General features: G+C 44.5%; 1 protein-coding gene across 1 annotated transcript; it reads right to left on the minus strand.

Moving 5' to 3' along the window:
- Positions 1–414: 414 nt before the first annotated feature.
- On the minus strand, positions 415–22,214 carry LOC144599371 (succinate receptor 1-like). Its single transcript, XM_078410160.1, has 2 exons — positions 22,131–22,214; positions 415–1,392 (listed from the first exon to the last, which is right to left on the minus strand). The coding sequence occupies exons 1-2, from the start codon at positions 22,212–22,214 to the stop codon at positions 415–417; spliced, it is 1,062 nt and encodes a 353-aa protein (XP_078266286.1).
- Positions 22,215–23,584: the final 1,370 nt, after the last annotated feature.

Below are 23,584 nucleotides of genomic sequence, written 5' to 3' on the forward strand. Positions count from 1 at the left end.
GATAAAGGGAATAATGTGAATAACATTCAGTGCAAGATAAAGACAGTAAGGTCCGATCAAAGATAGTCTGAAGGTCTCCAATGAGATAGATAGCAGTTCAGGACTGCTCTCTAGTTGTTGGTAGGACGGTTCGGTTGCCTAAGAACAGCTGGAAAGAAACTGTCCCTGAATCTGGAGGTGTGCGTTTTCACACCTCTATAACTTTTGCCCGATGGGAGAGGGGAGAGGAGGCAGTGGCCGGGGTGCCACTCATCTTTGATTATGCTGGTGGCCTTGCTGAGGTAGCATGAGGTGCAAGTGGAAGGCATGGAGCTTTGATATTCAACTCCCACTCCGGCAGCAGGCAAAGCAAGAATGTTTGTGAATAAATTGATAAAATATTTTATTCTTGATAAGTCTGAGGGAAAGCCCCCCTTACTGAATACTGCTCGCTGTTGAAGACTGCAAAGATATCAGTTTTGGCCCAATGAACGGCAATTTCCTGAGGAGAATCTCTCTGAATCGGTCTCCGAGCAGGAAGTAGAAGATGGGGTTAATGGCCGAACTTAGGTAGGCAATGGGCCTCGTGATGGCGTAGGCGGCCTTCACGCCTTTGCGGACACAGTAGGTCTGGTTTCTGTTCATCCTGGAGGCAATGCGGACGTTTCGCATGATGTGATACGGGGTGAAGAGGACCGTGAAAATGACCAGCGCCAGTATAACCAGGCGATGGGGCTTTTCCAGCTTAATGTTCCTGCGGCGTTGGGCACTGATCTTCCTTAAGCTCGCCGCTGTTTGAATGCAGCAGAAGCCCATCACGCAGAGTGGGAGGATGAAATCCACAATGGTGAGGAACATGCTGTAAACCATACTGTTCCAGGCATTCCCGGAACTGGCGTAGTCGATGCAGACTATCACTTGCTCATCGTTGTCCGTAATGTTCTTTGGCCCAATGAAAGTGAACATGGGTATCAACTCCAAGCTAACGAAGGCCCACAAGATGAAGCAGATCATGACTGCCGTCTGCTTTCTTTGGAACCAGTGAAGTTTTGTTGGGTTCTTCACCAACAGGTAGCGGTCGATGCTAATGCAGGTGAGGTAGAGCACACTCAGGTACAGGTTGGAGTTGAGGAAGTACCGGTTAAACTTGCAGCAAAGGTCGCTGTAGAACCACTGGCTGTCGTTTGCGTACTGGATAACAAACATGGGAAGTGTGCATATAAATAACAGGTCGGTGATGGAGAGGAAGAAGAGGTAGATGTTACTGCACTTCCACTTCTTCAGGCAGAAGATGTAACCACTTATCACAGTAACATTCCCAATGAGCCCCACAATGAACTCAATGCTGTACATGGATGTGAGATAGTACTTTTCGATGTCTTCGTTGATGGATGAACAATCTTCATTTTCTGCCTGGAAATTACAAAGAGGGATCGGGGTTAATTGAAGAAGCCCCATAAAGTAGCATGGATAACACATTTTAAAGAGATGCCCAAAAAAGAATTTGGCCTTGCTACAAATCCCTGTCCTGAACCTTGGCTTGTAATCAAGCCTGATATTGATTGACTGACTTTAAAGATGCAGACTTTTGAGATACAGCATGGAAACAGACCCTTTCGCCCAACGGGTCCGTGCCAACCAGAGGTCCCCGTACACTAGCACTATCCCACACACTAAGGACAATTTACAATTTTAACCAAAGCCAATTGACCTACACACCTATATGTCTTTGGATTGTGGGAGGAAACCGGAGAACCTGGAGAAAACCCACACTGTGACAGGAATAACGAACAAACTCCTTACAGATAGCACCCATAGTCAGGATTGAACCTGGGTTTCTGGCACTGTAAAGAGAAACAGTACGGAAACGGGCCCCTTGTCTCAATGAGTCCATGCCAGCCATCTGTCACCTGTTCACACTTGTTCTATGTTATCCCACTTTCCTATCCACTCTCTACACATTGAGGGGCAATTTTACAGAGGGCGAATTAACCTACTGACTTTCAGGTCTTTGGTATGGCGTGCATAGCCTAAAGTTGTAGGTCAAGGGTAGATATCCAGGCAAGGGCAGCATCAGTTACTGGGTGGATGGCCTTAAGTACCCAGAGGTAGAAACATTAAAAAAATAGGTGCAGGAGTAGGCCATTCAGCCCTTTGAGCCAGCACCACCATTCAATATGATCATGGCTGATCATCTAAAATCAGTACCCTGTTCCTCCTTTTTCCCCCATATCGCTTGATTCCTTTAGCCCTGAGAGGCAACCCACACGGTCACTGGGAGGATGTGCAGACTCCACAAAGATAATCCCCGAGGTCAGGATCGAACCCAGGTCTCTGGCGCTGTGAGGCAGCAGCTTTACCAGCTGTGCCTCTGTGCCACCTTTGGAACTGCAGTGAGGGAACACTGTACTGGCTGTTAACAATACAGCAGCTAATACCTTCTGCACACTTCACAACAGAAGCTTGAAAATGACCAGGTGTCATCATTTTTATGATTAACACTTGCCCTGTTCTTGCCTAGAGATCGCCGATGGCACAGTGGTGCAGCGGTAGAGTTGCCACCTTACAGCACCAGAGATCTGGGTTCAATCCTAACTACGGGTGCTGTCTGTATGGAGTTAGACAACAGACAATAGGTGCAGGAGTAGGCCATTCGGCCCTTCGAACCAGCACCACCATTCAATGTGATCATGGCTGATCATCCACAATCAGTACCCCTTTCCTGCCTTCTCCCCATACCCCCTGACTCCGCTATCCTTAAGAGCTCTATCTAGTTCTCTCTTGAATGCATTCAGAGACTTGGCCTCCACTGCCTTCTGAGGCAGTGAATTCCACAGATTTACAACTCTGACTGAAAATGTTTTTCCTCATCTCCGTTCTAAATGGCCTACCCCTTATTCTTAAACGGTGGCCCCTGGTTCTGGACTCCCCCAACATTGGGAACATGTTTCCTGCCTCTAACGTGTCCAACCCCTTAATAATCGTATATGTTTCGATAAGATCCCCTCTCATCCTTGTATGTTCTTCCTGTGACCGCTTGGGTTTTCCCTGGGTGCTCCGGTTTCCTCTCACACTCCAAGACGTACAGGTTTGTAGGTTAATTGGCTTTGGTAAAATTTGTAAATTGTCCGCAGTGTGCAGGATAGTGCTAGTGTACAGTGATCACAGGTCAGCTTGGAGTTGATGGGCCGAAGGGCCTGTATCCACGCTGGATCTCAAAACTAAGCTAAACTAAACGTCGGCGCTCTTGTTCAAAATAATCCCGTGGGATCATTCGCATCGGGTTGAGAATGCAAATGTGGGCCGTGGTTTAATGTTTTATTCAAAGGACATTAAAAAGATGATCGAGATCAACTCAGCAGCAGACAGTAGTGTCTTTCATCTTAATTTTTGCTGAAAGCTCAGCGACATAGCATTGTTTAATGGAAGGCTAAGAGAATCATTAAAATTCATGAGCAAATACTTCACACGATGCTATAAGGGGCGGCCCAGTGACTCAGTGGTCGAGCTGCTGCCTTACAGGGCCAGAGACCCGGGTTTGATTCTGACTACGGGTGCTTGCCTATATGGAGTTTGTACGTTCTCCCTGTGATCATGTAAGTTTTCTCTGAATGCTCTGGTTTCCTCCCACACTCCAAAGACGTGCAAGAAGGCTAATTGGCTTCAGTAAAAAAAAATTGTAAATTGTCCCTAGCGTGTAGGATAATGCTAGTGTACGGGGTGATCGCTGGTCGGCATCGACTCAGTGGGCCGAAGGCACTGTTTCTGCACTGTATTTGTAAAGTGTAAAGTCTAAATCTAGCATTACCATACAGAGTCTTCAATATTGATCCAACACACCTGTGTTCTCCTGCTAAACACATGGAAGAGGGTGGGGAACAGCATAAGGTCAAAGATTTTTAGTTTAATTTATATTATTGTCTCATGTACCGAGGTACAGTGAAAAACTTTGTGTTGTGTGCTATCCAGCCAATGAAAAGACTATACATGAATCCAATCAAGCCGTCCACAGTGTACAGATAAAGGGTCAGGTAGGCCCCCCTCGGTCATGAGTGAGATAAAGGATAAGGGGTATATAAAGGGTAAAGATTCATTGAGTTATACAGCATAGAAACAGGCCCTTTGGCCCAAAATCATTCATGCTGAGCAAGATGCCTCATCTAAGCTAGTCCCATTTGGCCCATATCTTTCTAAACGTTTCCCATCCCTATAAGAAAGAACTGCAGATGCTGGTTTAAATCGAAGGTAGACACAAAATGATGGAGTAACTCAGCTGGACAGACAGCATCTCTGGAGAGAAGGGATGGGTGACATTTCGGATCGAGACCCTTCTTCAGACTGATGTCAGGGGAGTGGGAGGGACAAAGATAGAATGTAGTACGCGTGCAAGTGTTATTTAAATGTTGTTATAGTAGTTGCCTCAACGATCTCCTCTGGCAGCTTGCTCCATATACTCACCACCGTCTGCGTGAAAAAGATGCCCATCAGGTTCCTATTAAATCTTTTCTCTTTGAATTTAAATGAATGCCCTCCAGTTCTTGACTCCCCAGTCCTGGGTAAAATAATCTGTGCATTCACCCTATCTAAGCCCTTTATGATTTATTGACCTATGTAAGATCACCCCTCAGTCTCTTATGCCCCAAGGAAAAAAAGTGCTGGACTGCACAACATTTACAGAATGTTGCAGCTTTAAAAGACTTTGGTTAGACAATATTTGGAGTAGTGCACGCATGTCTTGTCATCCTATTACAGGGAGGATATGGAAGCTTTGGAGAAGGGTGTAAAAGAGTTTTACCAGAATGCTGCCTGGATTGAGGGTGTTATCTAGAAGGAGAGGTTGGAGAAACACGGATTGTTTCGTCTGGAGCTTCAAAGTTTGAGGGGAGGCCTGATGGATGTAGATAAAATGATGTAAGGCATAGATAAGGTAGCCAGAGCCGTTCTCACAGGTGGAATTGTCAAAAACTAGACTGCATAGCTTTGAGGTGAGAGAGTGAAAATTTGAAGGAGATGGGCGGGGCAAGTTTTTATATAGAGAGAGTGCTAGGTGCCTGAAACACACTGCCTGGGGTGGCGGTGAACTAAGATATGATAGTGATTTTTAAGAGGCTTTTAGACAGGCACTTGGACATGCAGGGAATGGAGGGATATGAAGTGTGTGAAGGCAGAGGAGGTGAGTTGAAGTGTTATGTTCAGCACGGACATTGCAAGGTGAAGGGCCCTGTTCCTGTGCAATGTTCTTTCTGCAGGTGCAGGGGTGGGTGGTGATGAGAATAGGATTAACTGCTCTACTGAGAACTGATATGGACCCTATTGGCAGCACAGAGGCGCAGCTGGTAAAACTGCTACCTCACAGCGTCAGACACCCGAGTTTGATCCTGACCTCTTTTTTTTCTTCTTTTTAAAAAAAAAAAATCTCAAGTTGGTAAACTTAGCTGCTTGTGTTGTACAACTGCATGATAACTGATCATCTCATTAGATATGAAAGTCTTGATTTAATGGGAGAGTCAACCAACTAAATGTTTTTATTACAGTCGAGTCTTCGAATTTCTCCTCCAATTTCCTTCCTGCCAACGGGTGGAGCAAGCAGGGATTCAATGAAACGGGTTGTATAAAAATGTTATTCCAAAGAAAAACATACAAACATGCTAAGCAAAATGTGATCAAACAAAAGCTGCCTGTATCGGCAGTTTACAAAATAAACAATTTGGGTGCTGTCTGTGTGGAGTATGTGCATTCTCCCTGTGAGCATGTGGGTTTCTTCCGGGTGCCCAGGTTTCCGCCCACATCCCAAAAATGTGCAGGTTGCTAGGCTATTTGGCTCCTGTAAATTTCCCCTAGTGTGTCAGAAGTGGATAAGAAAGTGGGATAACATAGAACTGGTGCGTACGGGTGATCGATGGCTGGTGTGGGGAAGTTGTGCTGAAGGGCCTGTTTCCACGCTCTCGTTCGAAAATAAAAGCCTCTTTATGTTCCACAATATGTAAGTAAAGGGGAAATTGAAGTGACTGGCAGCTGGAGGTTTGGGAAGTTTGTGCCATGGTCTATGAAGAAGGAGGAGATAAAACGGCATTTGGGTGAGAGAGTGCTTTGAAAAGGTGCTGCGATCAAATAACGTTACAAAAACAAACAACTTGTGGTGTTCACCATTGCAGCATTTGCTACAGCAAACTTCTGCATTTCAACAGCTTGGAATATCCTGTGTTTTACAACAGTGTGTTTCACAATCTAACACTACGCTCGCTACCCGATGTCCTCATGTATGGCGCGATCTGCCTGGATAGCTCGCAAAACAAAGCTGCTCACCATTTCTCAGGACTCGGGGCAATAATAAAATGTTTTGCACGTATTTCATATCATATCATATCATATATATACAGCCGGAAACAGGCCTTTTCGGCCCTCCAAGTCCGTGCCGCCCAGCGATCCCCGTACATTAACACTATCCTACACCCACTAGGGACAATTTTTACATTTACCCAGCCAATTAACCTACATACCTGTACGTCTTTTGGAGTGTGGGAGGAAACCGAAGATCTCGGAGAAAACCCACGCAGGTCACGGGGAGAACGTACAAACTCCTTACAGTGCAGCACCCGTAGTCAGGATCGAACCTGAGTCTCCGGCGCTGCATTCGCTGTAAAGCAGCAACTCTACCGCTGCGCCACCGTGCCGCCCATCTGACAGCACATTGAACACGACAGCACAGGATTGGGCTCTTCAGCCCACAATGTTTGTGCTGAACATGATGACAAGCTAAACTGATCTCATCTGCCTGTACATGATCCATATCCCTCTATTCCTTGCACTTCCATGTGCCTATCTAAAATCCCCTTAAATGCCACTATTGTATCTGCTTCCACCACCACCTCTGGCAATGAGTTCTGGGACCCAACCACTGTGTAAAAAACAACCCGCGAATCTCCAATAAACTTTCCTCTTCTCATCTTATAGCACTGCCCTTAGTGTTGGACATTTCCATCCTGTGAAAAAGGTTCTGATTGTCTACCCTATATATACCTCTCATAATTTAATATACTCCTATCGTCTCCCCTCAACCTTTGACTTTTAAAAGAAAACAATCCAGATTTTCACCCTCTCTCTAGCTAGAATATGGTCCTCAGTTTAGTTTATTGTCACGTGTGCCAAGGTACAGTGAAAAGCTTTTGTTGCCTGCTAGCCAGCCAGCAGAAAGGTAACACATGATCACATTCGATCCATTTATAGCATATAGATGAGGGCATAACGTTTAGTGCAAGATAAAGCCAGCAAAGTCCGATCAAGGATAGTCCACGGGTCAACCCGGTCACTCCCTCTTCTCCCTTCTCTCATCAGGCAAGAGGTACAGAAGTGTGAAAACGCACACCTCCAGATTTAGGGACAGTTTCTTCCCAGCTGTTATCAAGCAGCTGAATTATGTTCTCACCAACCAGCGAGGGGTCCTGACCTGTTATCTATTTCACTGTAGACCCTCAGACTATCTCTAATCGGACTTTAGTGGACTTTATCTTGCACTAAACGTTATTCCCTTTATCCTGTATCTGTACACTGTGGACAGCTTAATTGTAACCATGTATATTCCTTTCACTGACTGGATAACATGCACAAAAAGCTTTTAACTGTCCCTCGGTGCCCTTGAAATAATGAACTCCACTAAACTAAGTTTATCCAACCTCTCCTTGTAGCTGAAAGCCTCTAATCCAGGTAGTCTTCTGGAAAACAAAGATAGACCTGGCGTGGGGAGGGGGGGGGGGGGGGGGGGGGGGAGGGCGAGAACAAAGGGGGACCGAGCGTGGGGGGGCGGGGGGGGCACCAAGAACAAAGAGGCACCATTGGGGACAACGTTGAACACTTTGTGACTTTGTTGGAGCCCTATATGTGGTAACTCTTTGCGTACTTTGTGTACGCTATGTAAAACAACGAATTTCACTGTGACATGTCATACATAATAATAAAGTATCAATCAATCAATGAAACGCAGGCAAGTTGGGCCGAAGGGCCTGTTTCCAGGCTGTATGACTCCATGACTCTACCTTCTCTATGCAATCGACCCAAAGCAGACTACTCACATCAAGATTAAGCATTAAATTTGAATTCTCTGCACAGATGCTATAAAACTTAATTAGCTCAATGATCTCACTAATGGACTGCATTCCTAATTCTGGTGCAAATTTGGTCAATAATTAACAACATGTCGTAACTCTCTACCCCAGCACGCATTCATTGTTTTCTGTATTACTTCTATGACTCTATAATGCTTAAAGCGACCCACATTTCAAAATGAGATAGTGTAGAACCAGGCCCTTCAGCCCGACTTGCCCACACTGACCAACATGTCCCATCTACGCTAGTCCCACCTGCCTGCATTTGGCCCATATCCCTCTAAACCTGTCCAATCCATGTACCTGTCTAATTGTTCCTTAAACGTTGTGACAGTCCCTGCCTCAACCACCTCCTCCGGCAGCTCTTTCCATACACCCACCCCCCTTTGTGTGAAAAAATTACCCCTCAGTTTCCTATTAAATCTTTTTACTTTTACCTTAAACCTATGCCCTAAGGTTCTCATTTCCCCCTGCACTGGACAAGAGACTGTGCGTTTACCCGATCTATTCCCCTCATGATTTTATACACCTCTTTCAGATGACCCCTCATCTTCCTGCACTCCAAGGAATAGAGTTCTTGCCTGCTCAACCTCTCCCTATAGTTCAGACCCTCGAGTCCTGGCGACACCGTGTAAATCTTTGTACATTTTCCAACTTGACAACATCTTTCCTATAACATGGTTCCCAGAACTGAACACAATATTCTAAATGTGATTTTACTAACGTCTTATATAACAACATATCAGAAATATATTTTAAAAGGAGGAGAATGAGCTATTGACAGGGCCACGGAGCAGAGGAACAAACCGTGTTGCTTTAAGAGTTATAGAACAACACAGCATGAAAACAGCTCCTTCGGCCCAACTCATCATTGCATTGCCATTCGATGAACCAAGTGTTTTCCTTCCGTGCTATGTTATTTTGTACATGATGTAGAAATCAAGATGGTACCCAAGCCAGTGATTCTCTGCATGCTGGTCCCAGAAGTAGATTCGCAATCATTCATTACAATCACTCCACTCTTTCAAACCTATTGTATTTGATTCAAGTGTTTTTGAAATAACGCGCTTGTTCATTTAATACCAAAGCCTGTTTTACGCACTCGTACGTTTGTGGTTGTGCAAAAGAAATTCACCCGTGCCGTGCGTACGTGACAATAAAGAACCATTGAACCATTGTATGTTTTGAATAACATGCTCAAATTTACAGCTGGCAACATAGCAGCTTATATGCTCAATTTATGCATTTTTGAATTATGCGCTGCTTTTCAAAAGCGTAACCCCCCTCCCCCCAGTAAAAATGTGTGGTGCCTGTCCCGAGTTTCCACCAATTTGTTTAACAATTATATTAAAGGCAAAAATAATTCCCGTTAAAAAAGGTCTTGTTGTAACAGGTCCGAGGAATCATTTCTCTCAGTATTTACGCCAACGACTAGTTTTTGAGTTAGCAATTTGTAAAGCTTGCAAATGTTCAGATCTGCCATAACCTGCATGGAATAATATTGTAATAAAGTTTTGGGTAAAATATTCTAACTGGATTATTGCGCTTTTACTAACGGATGCATTTGAACCTCCTGAGTATTTTCAATGTTCACAGATTTGTATCGGGAATCTTGTTTTATAAGAACTAAAAGATGATCCAACCTGTGAAATGTTGACAAGATGATGAAGCGGTCCACATGAAAAGGGCTACAAAGAAATTAGGCTTTTCTTTTAACATAGAACATTAAAAAGCACAACAGAGAAATGGAATGTCTGTGCCGAACATAATGCCAGGATAAACCTATCTCCTCTGCCTGCACGTGATCCATATCCCTCCATCCCTTGCATATCCCCATGTCTATCTAAGAGCCTCTTCAATGCTACCTTGTATCTGCCTCCACCACCACCCCCGGCACCCACCACCCTCTGTGTAAAAAAACTTGCCCCGCACATCTTCGTTAAACTTTGCCACTTTGACCTTAACGCTATGTCCGTTCATTGTTGACATTTCCGCCCTGGTAAAAAGGTCCTGACTGTCTATCCTGTCCATGCCTCTCCCCTCCACACCAAGTCAATTTGAGCTTCCAAACCAATTGAACATAATGTTTTACATAGAACCTAGAACCTTGAAAGGCACATCACAGCAACAGGCTCTTTGGCTCACAATGTCTGTGATGTAATACCACAACAAACTAATCTTCTCTGCCTATGTGTGATCCATATCCCTCCATTCCCTGCATATCCTGGTGTCTATCTAAAAGCCTCTTTAAAGCCACTATTCCATCTGCCTTCATCGCCACTCCTGGCGGTGCAGTGTAGGCAGATGCAATAGTGGCATTTCAGGCAATGGCTGCAGTTTTCAGCCAAGAACATCTGTGACAAAGACAAAACTGGCCTACCCCAGACGAATGGACGCCACAGGTTCAAATCCCGCCACAGGACCTTGTGAGTTTGAATTCAGAAATTCAAAAGTGGGCATACAACGAACTGCAGATGCTGGAATCTTGCGTAGAATGACAACGTTTTAGTCGGGAGTCTGAAGAAGGATTGTGATGCTAAACGTCACCTATCCACGTCTTTAATAAATGCTGCCTGACCCATTGAGTTCCTGCAGCACTTTCTGTTCAAATAAATAGTGGACATTAGGAAAAGTGTTCCTGAGGCATGGCATCCTTTGTCAATATCCATCAGGCTTTACATAGGGCAGCATGGTGGCGCAGTGGTAGAGTTGTTGCCTCACAGCGCCAGAGAACTGGGATCAATCCTGACCACGGGTGCTGTCTGCATGAAGTTTGCATGTTCACCTCGTGACCACGTGGGTTTTCTCCGGGCGTTCCAGTTTTCTCCCACACTCCAAGGACGTACGGGTTTGTAGGTTAATTGGCTTTGGCAAAATTGTAAAATTGTCCCTAGTGTGTAGGATAGTGCTAGTGTACGGGGTGATTGGTGGACGGTGCAGACTTGGTGGGCTAAATATCCTGTTTCCGCGCTGTATCTCTTTAGTCTAAAGTAAAGTCTAAAGTCTGGTCGATGTGTGATTGCGATCCTATTCCACTGTGGTCAGGTTTTCACTGACGTTTAAAAGGGTTAATGACCCATGTAATCCGTGTAACCTGGTCTGACCAGGAGTGTCTGAACACACAATAATACCTCTCAAACCAAACCCGGGGAAAAAGAAACCTCCAGGGAAAATACGTTACAATGAAACAATGAAGAATGATGAGAAATTATAATTCCCTCAGCAAAGGTTGTTCAACTGCCCTTTAAACAGTTTCACCAAACCGAGAATGAACACCTCAAACTAATCCCAATATTTGTTTCTGCTGATTTGCCCAGTTTCTTTGTTCCTGTAACCCTACCATACCTTTCTAATCCATTGTACAATAGGTGGATTAACAAATTTAAGTAACCAAAGCAAAGAGGAAGCAGAAATATTCACATACCATGACTTTGTCTTGAAAGTAAGTAGCTGTGGATTATATGTTCAGGAGGTTACCAGGCAAGTGCAATGCTTCCTTTGAATGAGACAGCTTAGCAGTCAATGTTACAAGGCCATGTGAGTCGACGGGATGTAGATTCTGCACAGAAACAACAGCAATCTGCTTTAATTGATTTTGGGCTGATGTGAAGGAAGTTAAAATACACACTGAGGCTCCACCTCCAAAAGGAAGGTGGTAGCCAAGAGGAAGAAGTGATGTCTTCCCACAATTGATGCAAAAAAACTGAAGTAAGATGTTTTGGTCAAAGCAGGTGGAAGGTTACAATTACTGGAAGATCTGCCGATTAACTGATGGGAAGTGTTTGAAGACTCTGGGCCTGTACTCGCTGCAGTTTAGACGGACGAGGAGGGATCTCGTTGAAACCTACCGAATAATGAAAGTGGATGGAGAGAGGATGTTTGTACAGCCTCAGAATCAAATAATGTACTATTATTGTGGAGATGAGGAGGAATTTCTTTCACCAGAGGATGGCGCATCTGTGGAATTCATTGCCAAAGATGGTTGATGAGGCCAAGACATTGGATCTTATTATTAGTGTAATTTTTCCCGAGATCATAAGATCATGACAGAAGAGCAGAATTAGGCCTTTCAATCCATCGAGTCGGCTCCATTGTTCGATCATGGCTGATCTATTTTTCCCTCTCAACCCCATTCTCCTGCCTTCTGCCCAAAACCCTTAATACTCTTACCAATCAAGTATCCATCAATCTCTGCCTTAAAAATACCCAATGATGTGGCTTCCACAACCGTCTGTGCCAATGAATTCCACAGATTCACCACCCTCTGGCTAAAGAAATTCCTCCTCATCTCCATTCTATAAGTAAGTCCTTTTATTCATATAACAGTAAAAAACTGTTCTGCATGCTAACCAGACAAATTATACCAAACATGAGTACATTGGGTTGTGCAGAAGAGAAAGTAAACAGATTGGAGAATGTAATGTTGAATGGAGAAAGTGCAGATAAAGTAAAGTACAAGGGTTTCAATGAGGTAGACTGGAAGATTGGGAAATTCATCCTGAGCTTTGAAGTGCATTCAAGAGTCTGATAACAGGAGGTAACAAGCTATTCCTGAATCTGATGGTGTGTGCTTTCAAGCTTTTGCATCTTCTGCCCGATGGGAGAGAGGAGAATACGGAATGTTTGGGGTGTGAGTGGTTTTGATTATGTTGGTGGCTTTCCTGAGGCAGCGTGGTGTGAATGTTTATATTTATTATTATCAAGTGTGCTGAGATACAGTGAAAAGTTCAGTTTAGTTTACTGTCACCTGTACCGAGGTGCAGTGAAAAGCACTTGTTGCGTGCTAACCAGTCAGCAGAAAGACTGTACATGATTACAATCGAGCCATTTACAGTGTATAGTTACTGTACATGATAAGGGAATAACGTTTAGTGTAAGGTAAAGCCAGTAAAGTCCGATCAAAGGTAGACCGAGGGTCAACAATGAGGTAGATAGAAGTTCAGGACAGGATGATTCAGTTGCCTGATAACAGCTGGGAAGAAACTCTCCCTGAATCTGGAGGTGTGCGTTTTCACACTTGATCATCCAAACAGTGGCAGGTACCTCGGTTTGATCCTAACTACGGATGCTGTCTGTACGGAGTTTGTACGTTCTCCCTGTGACTGCGTGGGCTTTCTCGGGTGCTCTGGTTTCCTCCCGCATCCCAAAGGCGTGCAGGTTTGTTGGTGAATTGGCTTCTGTAAATTGTTCCTAGTGTGTAGGATAGAACTAGTGTACGACTGGCCGCTGGTCGGCACGGCCTCGGTGGGCTGAACACACTGTTTTAGTTTAGTTTAGTTTATTGCCACGTGTACCGAGGTACAGTGAAAAACTGTTTCCACGCTAAATAACTAAACTAAACTAAACTAAACTGGACCTACAGTGCTTGGGCTTGGCTATGGGCACACAGTGGCATCGTGCCCTCAATGGGTGATGGGTCCAGAGTGAACACTGGAAGAAGGGGGCGGAATTCAAAGGCTTGATGTGAAAGTCTGATATGGTTGTCTTCAGTTCTTCACAGAGAGCATACTGAACTCACTGACCCTAGAGCTTGGCCCAAAATCTGACACCTGGTGAGATCAGTTGGTTGAATTTGGCTGTTTTTAGCAGCAGTTATGCCACTTCCCTGAATAAATCTGAAACTGAGACAATAAACCTGAAACGTCATACATCTTTTTTTCTCCAGAGAAGCTTCCCCACTTCCTTTTTACACCTGTGAACTCACCTGCTTGGCTTCACAAATGAGGTAAATGTTCTCAATTAAACATGTTAAATAAAAATTTAGATTCTTGATTTGGAAAATACAAAGTCTGCATGTGGCTCACACGTTATGTTCATAGACAGGTGCCTCGTGGTTTAATCCCTTCCTTCAGTTTTCCAATGTCAACATCTAGATGAAAGATCACTTGCAGATCAAAGATTCTCTTGATCTTTCTTCCACATGTCAACGACGATGGTAACCTTTTTTTATGAAATACCTTTTATGTGGTGAGATGACTGCAAGGGAGAGCTAATCCTCGTGAGGATAAACTGCCCTGGAAAGAGTAGCCTGAATCAGGGTCCCAACCCGAATTGTCATAGAGACAGAGTCATAGCACTGGAAACATGCACATAAGCCCAACGTCCACACCGACCAAGATCCCCCTCCAAGCTAGTCCCATATCCCTCTCAACCTTTCCTATCCATGTACCTGTCCAAGTGTCTTTTAAATACCTGCCTCAACTATCTCCTTTGACCACTCGTTCCATGTACCCACCACCGTCTGAGTGAAAATGTTGTCCCTCGGCTAGCTGTTAAATCTTTCCTCTCACCTTAAACCTATGTCCTCCGGTTCTTGATTCCCCTACTCTAGTTAAAATATTATGTGCATTCATCCTATCTATTCCCCCCCCCCCCCCCCCCCCCCCACCATGATTCTTTGCACCTCTATGAAATCAGTCAGCATCCTGCGCTCCAAGGAATAAAATGCTACTTTGACCAATCTCTCCCTGTAGCTCCGACCCTTGAGTCCTGGCAACATCCTGGTAATCTTCTCAGAACTTTGTTCAGTCATCAGTCCATTTCCTCTGCAGATGCTGCCTGACCCACTGAGTTCCATCAGAACAAAAAGATAGGGGCGGCACAGTGGTGCAGCAGTAGATTTGTTGCCTTACAGCATCAGAGACCCAGGTTCGATCGTGACTACGGGTGCTGCCTGTACAGAGTTTGCACATTCTCCCTATGGCTACGGAGTTTTCTCCGGGTGTTCCAGTTTCCTCCCACACTCCAGACATACAGATTTGTAGGTTAATTGGCTTCGGTAGAATTGTAAATTGTTCCTGGTGTGTAGGATATAGTTAGAGTACAGGGCGATTGTGGGTCAGTGAAAAACCTGATAGGCCAAAGGGCCTGTTTCCACGCTGAAATCTCTAAAGTCTGAAGTCTAAACTAGTGTATGGGGTGATTGTTGGTTGGCGTGGACTCGGTGGGCTGAAGGGCCTGTTTTCACATTGTATCTCTAAAGTCTGAAGTCTAAACTAGTTTACGGGGTGATTGTTGGTTGGCGTAGACTTGGTGGGCTGAAGGGCCTGTTTCCATGTTATATCGCTAAAGTAAACTAAAACTGAACTTTGTGTTTTGCCTTGGAAATATCTGAATCTTGCAGTTATCCAGTTATCCAGGCTAAGTTAATCAATGCTGGTAAGAAGAAACATGGTGAGAGACTGGATTCATGTGAAGATATGAATTGGGAGCAAGTGTAGGCCTTTCAAGCCTGCTCTACCTTTTAATGTGGCTACTCTGTAACCTTAGGTTTAAGTTTAGGTTTATTAATAATCTCAGCATCACTTTTCCATCTGTGGAATACGTGGGGTAGTGTGGTGAAGACATGCTGTTGCAGGTTGAAGAATTTGCCAAAATGTCTCAATGCTCCAGTGCAGAAGAGATACTTTAGTTTAGTTTAGTTTAGTTTATTGTCACGTGTACGGAGGTACAGTGAAAAGCTTTTGTTGCATGTTAACCAGTCAATGGAAAGACGATACATGATTACAATCGAGTCGAGGAAGGAAATAACGTGAATAATGTTTAGTGCAAGATAAAGTGCAGTAAAGTCTAATCAAAGTTAGTCCATGAGCCTCCAATGAGGTAGATAGTAGCTCAGGACTCTGAAGTTAGACACAAAATGCTGTAGTAACTCAGCGGGACAAGCAGCATCTCTGGAGAGAAGGAAAGGGTGATGTTCCAGGTCGCGACCCTTCTTCAGAAAAAAGGTTTAGATCTGAAAAGTCACCCATTCCTTCTCTCTAGCGATGCTGCCTTCCAGCTGCATTACTCCAGCATTCTTTGTCTATCTTTGGTGTAAACCAACATCTGCAATTCCTATTGTATCTACTGTATTCCAGGTGTCAACTTCTCTGCATCGGCGAGACCAAGAGCAGGCTCGGCGATCATTTTCGCTGAACACCTCCGCTCAATCCGTCTTAACTTACCTGATCTCCCGGTTGCTCAGCACTTCAACTCCCCCCTCCCATTCCCAATCTGACCTTTCTGTCCTGGGCCTCCTCCATTGTCAGAGTAAGGCCCAGTGCAAATTGTAGGAACAGCACCTCATATTTGGCTTGGGTAGCTTACACCCTAGCGGTATGAACATTGACTTCTCTAACTTCAAGTAGCCCTTGCTTTCCCTCACTATCCCCTCCCCCTTCCCAGTTCTCCCACCAGTTTTACTGTCTCTGACTGCATTCTATCTTTGTCTCGCCCTCTCCCCTGACATCAGTCTGAAGAAGGGTCTCGACCCGAAACGTCACCATTCCTTCTCTCCAGAGATGCTGCCTGACCCGCTATGTTACTCCAGCATTTTGTGTCTACCTGCAGTTCCTTCCTATACAGTAGCTCAGGAATGCTCTCCAGTTGTTGGTTGGATGAACAGAGGCTGAAACTTTGTTTAAAAATATATATGTTCATGCCTGGTCTAAATCTGAAGAAAGATCCTGATCCAAAATGTTGCCTATCCATTTCCTCCACCGATGCTGCTTGACCTGCTGAGTTACTCCAGCACTTTGTCTTTTACTCAAGATTCCAGCTTCCGCAGTACCTTGTGACTCCAATCAGTTCTCGCCTCTTTGAAAAATATTTTGCTACCTCACCTTGATCGTATGAAATTAGTTCAAAATTTAGGAAGTTAAGAATGTTAAGGCTAGAATTAGGACTTCCGAACAGGGAAGTGGCTTTTTTTTAAGCTTTGACAACTTTTGTTTTTTTTTAACCATTGATCTACATTTGGTGTATTTTAACGATCATTCTTTTCTAAACTTTAAACTTTAGTCTTTAGAGATATGGTGCGGAAACAAGCCCTTCGGCCCATTGAGTCCACGCCGACCAGCAATCACTCATTCACTAGCACCATCCTACACGTTGGGGACAATTTACAATTAACAGAAGCCAATTAACCTACAAACCTGCTTGACTTTGGAGTGTGGGAGGAAACCAAAATACACGGAGAAAACCCACACTTTCATGGAGAAAATGTACAAACTCCATACAGACAGCACCTGTAGTCATGATTGAACTTGGGTCTTTGGTGCTATAAGGCAACAAGTCTACTGATGTGCCACTGTGCTGGCTATTCAGTCAGCTGAAGAGGCTTCATTGTTATCTCCTTTGTTCTTAGCGTGATAAATTCTGCTGCCTTTGCCACTGTGTTCCTTCCTCTGATCAGGATCCCCACATTGAACAACTTCCACCATCTCTAGAATTTCTAACCCAAGCAAACTTTTTCCTTGAGCTAATAACTTACTCTTCATCTATTCATTGATAACTGCTGACATGACGCCCATTGTTGGAATTTTAACACTGCTCTTATTCACTCTGATCCACAGTGATGCAGCTAGAGCTGCTGCCACACAGCACCAGAGACCCCGGTTCAATCCTGGCCTCAGGTGCTGTCTGTGTACGGAGTTTGTACGTTCTCCCTGTAACTGCTTGGGTGCTCCAGTTTCCTCCCACATCCCCAAAACGTGCAGGTTTGTAGGTTAATTAGCTTCTGTAAAATTGCCCCCATGTGTAGGGAGTGGATGAGAAAGTGGGATTACATAGAACTAGTGTGAATGGGTGTCTGATGGTCAGAATGGACAAGCTGGGCCGAAGGGCCTGTTTCCATGTTGTATCGTTAAACTAAACTAAACTAATACTATATCATACTGTACATAAGTATGTCAGGTAGTGCAAAATCAAAAATAAACAGGGTATAAATAGAATATAGTGTTACAGCTATGAGAAAGAGCAGATTTTAAAAGAAAGTGCAGGGTATGCAAGATGGTAGAATGGAACATTAGGAATTCATCACTAGAATCTGAGAGTAGACACAAAATGCTGGAGTAACTCAGCGGGTCAGGCAGCATCTTAGGAGAGAAGGAATGGGTGACGTTTCCCATTCCTTCTCTCCTGAGATGCTACCTGATCTGCTGAGTTACTCCATCATTTTGTGTCTACCTTCAATTTGAATCAGCATCTGCAGTTATTTTCCAACACTAGAATATGAGAGACACTTTCAAGGATCTGATAATGGTGGGGAAGAAACTCTTTTTGAATCTGGTGATATGTACTTTCAGGGTTCCGTGCTTTCTGCTCGATGGGAGAGATGAGAAGAAGGAATGACCAGGATGTGAACAGTCCATGATTATGTTCAAAAGAGTAGCTCAGTGGGTTGGGCAGCATTTCTGAAGACCATGGACAGATGATGTGTCTGGCAGGGACCTTTCTTCAGATTCAAGAGGGAACTTCTTCAAGGTAGGCATACCTTGAGAAGATTTTGCAGTGGAGCAGTCAAAATGTCGAAACAAGGAACTGCAGATGCTGGTTTACACCAAAAGACCCAGAGTGCTCGAGTAACTCAGCAGGTTAGGCAGCATCTCTGGAGAACATGGATATGTGACGAGATGCCATTTCAGGGTCGGGACTTCCTTCAGACCTGGATTTTGATGACTGCTTTCCCAAGCGAGTATGAAGTGTAGATGGAGTCAATGGAAGATGTGGCGGGGGGGGGGGGGGGGGGGGGGGAATGTGGCAGTCTGTTTTATATGATGGACTGTGATGAGTAGGCAACTCTCTCCGATTTCTTGTGGTCTTGGGCAGAACAAATGATATGGATGTTGAATCCACTCATTTTAGGTAACCTCGACAAACACCTCCCCCATTCCCCCCCCCCCCCCCCCCCCCCACCACCACCACCTCGAGCCACCTCGAGCCAACAATCGGCCAATCAGGGAACAACCTTGACTGAGGTCATCTGTTGTGGTCCACTGAGTTACTCTGGCACTTGTGCGCAGGAAGGTACTGCAGATGCTGGTTTACACTGAAGATAGACACAAAAGGCTAGAGTAACTCAGCAGGTCAGACGGCATCTCCGCAGAAAAGGAATAGATGACGTTTCTGGTCGAGACTCTTCTTCAGACAAAAATAAAGGGTCAACATGAATTAGTTTTGTTCAGAGTTCAGTCTGAAAAAGGGTCTCGACCCGAAATGTCACCTACTCCTTTTTTCTAGAGATACTGCCTGACCCACTGAGTTACTCCAGCATTTTGTTTCTACTCCAGCACTTTGTGTCCTGTTATGTAAACCAGCATTTGCTGTTCCTTTTTATTACAATGTGACACATAGGTTGTCTGTTTTTCTATTTCTGATGATGAACCTTGACCTGAACTTTTTCTGCCCACTAAAGTTGTTCAATCTTTGAGTGAATTCAGCAATTATTGTTTCTTCGTTGGAATTTTGTAACATTCTTCAGCTTCCTAATTTCCGCTGCATTTCTGCCAGATGCTTGAACGATTATGAAACGCAGAAAACATTTAGACATTAAAACCCATTAAGCAACCAAACTTGCCATGTCATATTCCAGCCTGGAGGTTACATAAAGGATTAACATGAATTAGTTTTGATCAGAGTTATCGGGATATCACAAAATGCTGGAGTAACTCAGTAGGTCAGCATTTTGTTATACCTTCGATTTGTACCAGCATCTGCAGTTATTTTCCTACAGAGTTATCGGGATTATTTGCAGGAAAATCTAGCTTTAATCTACTTGGAACAATTGGGCCTCAGTTGACCTTCCATCCATCATATGCTCCTATTAATGAAAATAAAACTACACCGAACAATATGAGGAAACCCACAGTATATCAGGCAGCTTTTCAGTGTCTATACATTCAATAGTGCTCTTCCCAGTAGCATTCACACCGATCTTTAAATATAACACCAAGGCAGCAACTCTACTGCTGCGCCCACGAGATCAGGGCTGAACTTGGGTCACAGGTGGCACAGTGGTGCAATGGCAGAGTTGCTGCCTTACAGCACCAGAGACCCAGGTACCATCCTGACCTCCGGTGTCTGTACGGAGTGTGTACGCTCTCCCTGTGATTGCACAAATCGGGCAAATCTAGGATTGGACAGGTAGGAAACTTTGGATACCTCCCAAGTGGGTTGTCCACTGACAACAAAAAATTCTGAAGAAGGGACCCGACCCGAAACGTCACCCTCCTTTTTCTCCAGAGATGCTACCTGACCCGCTGGGTTACTCCAACACTTTGTGCCTATATTTCACAGAGTTCTAAGTCTGGTTTTACCAACAACTTGCACAGCTGAAACATGATGGCACAACGTTTAAATGCTACATTTCCCAATTAAGGCAGCTGTGCTTCCTTCAGCATCCTGTCCACCTGACCCATCAATTTTAGGGAACAATGCACCTGTCCTCCTAAACACTCCACACCGCTCGATCATTTACTTTGTCAGTCCTGGCCTGGTATGGCATAACATAGTATGCCATCAGTGGCAGACTAACTCGGTTGCTGCTTTGAAGGATTTTTAATGTTCATGGAAGCTGCTCATGACAAATGTCAAATTTATTCCTTGCCATTATCAGAATCAGGATCTAAATATGAAATGTTTTGTTTAAGCAACATCCTGTAAAAGACAGAAGTAGTATCCAATGAAGAAATGTGCCACATGCTTTAGCTTTAGATTTAGAGAAACAGCGCAGGAAACAGGCCCTTCGGCCCACCGAGTCCGCACCGCCCAGCGATCCCCGCACATTAACACTATCCTACACACACTAGGGGCAATTTTTTTTACATTTACCCAGTCAATTAACCTACATACCTGTACGTCTTTGGAGTGTGGGAGGAAACCTAAGATCTCGGAGAAAACCCACGCAGGTCACGGGGAGAGCGTACAAACTCCGTACAGTACAGCACCCGTAGTCAGGATCGAACCTGAGTCTCTGGCGCTGCATTCGCTGTAAGGCAGCTACTCTACCGCTGCGCCACTGTGCCGCTTTGATAGAATAGTTCATGGGTTGTGGTGGGGCACTTTAGGTTGGCACAGTGGCGCAGTGGTAGAGCTACTGCCTCACAGTGCCAGAGACCCAGGTTCAACCCTGACCTCTGTACGGAATTTGTACGTTCTCCCTGTGACCGCGTAGGTTTTCTCCGGGTGCTCCGGTTTCCTCCCACACTCCAAAGATGTGCGGGCTCTAAAGAATCCCAGACTCCAAAGACATAGGTTAATTGCCCTCTGCAAAATTGCCCCTAGTGTGTAGGCAATGGATGAAAAAGTGGATTAACATTGAACTACCGCATACGATGGACTCGGTGGGCCAAAGGGCCTGCATCCACATTGATGTTTAAGAAGCATTTAGACAGGTACATGGATAGGATAGGTTTAGAGGGATATGGGCCAAATGCGTGCAGGTGGGTCTCGTGTTGCAATAGATGCAACATATTGGCTGGTATGGCAAGTTGGGCGGAAGGGACTGTTTCCACAATGCAAGACTCTATAACTCTATGATTTGTGCTCCTGAACCAGGCAAGAGAGCAGTCAAAAATCAACAACTTTGGATGATCTGGAGTCATGTATATGTTTTGAGATGGCACAGTGGCTGAGTGGCGGAGTTCGATCCTGACTACGGGTTCTGTCTGTAGGGAGTTTGTACATTCTACCGCGTGGATTTTCTCCGGGTGCTTCGGTTTCCTCCCACACTCTAAAGACGTGCAGGTTTGTACGTTAATTGGCCTTTGGTAAATTGTCTCTAGTGTGTAGGGTAGAACTAGTGTATGGTGATCGCTGGTCGGCGTGGACTCGGTGGGTCGGAAGTCCTGTTTCCACACTGTATCTGATTGATTGTTACTTTATTGTCACATGCAATGAAATGCTTTGCAGTGAAGTGCAGTGCAGTGAAATTCTTTGTTTTGCATACAATTCGCATGTTTGCAAAGAGTCGTCACGTATAGGGCGAACGACCTGTTTTCAAGCTGTATCACTAAAACTAAAAAACTAAAAACTATATGTACAGTAGGGAGGACTGAAGGAGGGTCACGACCCAAAACATCACCTATTCCCTTTTTCCAGGGATCTGCCTGACCCGCTGAGTTACTCCAGCATTTTGTGTCTGTCTTCGGTTTAAACCAGCGTCTGCAGTTGCTTCCTATACATTGTGTGTCTATCTGACTGGTTGCATCATGGTTCGGCGACTCGAACGCCCAGGAATGGAGATTCCAGAAAGTGGTAGACACTGCCCGGCCTCTCACAGGTACTGACCTCTCCATCATCAAAAGGATCTAAAGGACCCGCTGTCTCAAAAAGGTAGCCAATGGCTTCAAACAGCCACACCTCCCTGGCCATGGTCCAATTTCGGTATTACAATTGGGAAGAAGGTACAGGAGCCTGAAAACTGTGATCACCAGGTTCAAGGACAGCTTCTTCCAGCAACCATCAGGCTCTTGAACACAACGTAACACTAACCTCAGCAACTATGCACATCTATGGACTGTCTTTGGTTGCAATAAAGACTTCGTTTTTTTCCCCCACTAGTATTGAAGTTATTAATTATGTTTTTTATATTTTATTTAAAAGTGTGTATTGTGTTAATAGGCCTATATGTGTAGGAAAAAACCCTGCAGATGCTGGTTTAAATCGAAGGTAGACACAAAATGCTGGAGTAACTCAGCGGGTCAGGCAGCATCTCAGAAGAGAAGGAATGGGTGACGTTTCGGGTCGAGACCCTTCTTCAGACGAAGACGGGTCTCGACTCAAAACGTCACCCATTCCTTCTCTCTTGAGATGCTGCCTGATCCGTTGAGTTACTCCAGCATTTTGTGTTAACAGGCCTGTTAAGGCATTGCAAGTAAGAAATTAGACACAAAGTGCTGGAGTAAATCAGTGGTTCACGCAGCATCTCTGGAGAACATGGATAGGTGATGTTTTGGGTCGGACCCTTCTTCAGACTATATATATATATACCAAATGTATAAACTGGTATCTGTAGTTCCTTTTTATTGCACATAAGAAATTCATTTGTTCTGTTGTTGGTATATACGGCGATAAAACGCTCTTGACCTTTGACTCGACCCTTGACCCTTGACTCTTGATTCTTCTCCATTCAAGTTGGAAGAGCAAACTTCCTTCCATGAAGAACATAAGTGAATGTCATGTAATGAAAATGTTGCCCCTTAGATTCCTATTAAATCTTTCCCATGACGAGTGATGGACCTCCTGTGAAGAAATCTTTCAATGATGAACTTGGTCAACAGGCCTTAATAAAAAGGTACTGCAGATGCTGGTTTATACCAAAGAGAGATACAAAATGCTGGAGTAACTCAGGTGGTCAGGCAGCATCTCTGGAAAACATATATGACCTTTAGGAAGGAGATGAGGAGGAATTTGTTTCGTCAGAGGGTGGTGAATCTGTGAAATTCATTGCCACAGAAGGCTGTGGAGGCCGTCAATTGATATTTTTAAGGCAAAAATAGATAGATTCTTGAATAGTACGGGCGTCACGGTTCCTGGAGAGAAGGCAGGAGAATGGGGTTGAGGGGAAGGGTTAAATGAGCCATGATTGAACTGTGGAGTAGACTTAATTTGAATTCTGCTCTTATCATTATGAACTTATATAGGTGACATTTTGAGTCGGGTCTGAAGAAGGGTCCGGATCCTAAATATTATCTATCCGTTTGGTCCACACACTGTTACAGAACATTCAGAAGGCCATTTCA

Source organism: Rhinoraja longicauda, chromosome 13 (genome assembly GCF_053455715.1).
Source record: "Rhinoraja longicauda isolate Sanriku21f chromosome 13, sRhiLon1.1, whole genome shotgun sequence".
NCBI lineage: Eukaryota > Metazoa > Chordata > Chondrichthyes > Rajiformes > Arhynchobatidae > Rhinoraja > Rhinoraja longicauda.

Excerpts from the sequence above, each read along its gene's own strand:
- LOC144599371 (XM_078410160.1), bottom strand. The coding sequence starts at position 22,214 with ATGGCCAGGGAGGTGTGGCTGTTTGAAGCCATTGGCTACCTTTTTGAG. Across the intron at positions 1,393-22,130 it reads ATCCTTTTGATGATGGAGAG|GCAGAAAATGAAGATTGTTC; the intron begins GTCAGTACCTGT and ends TGTAATTTCCAG.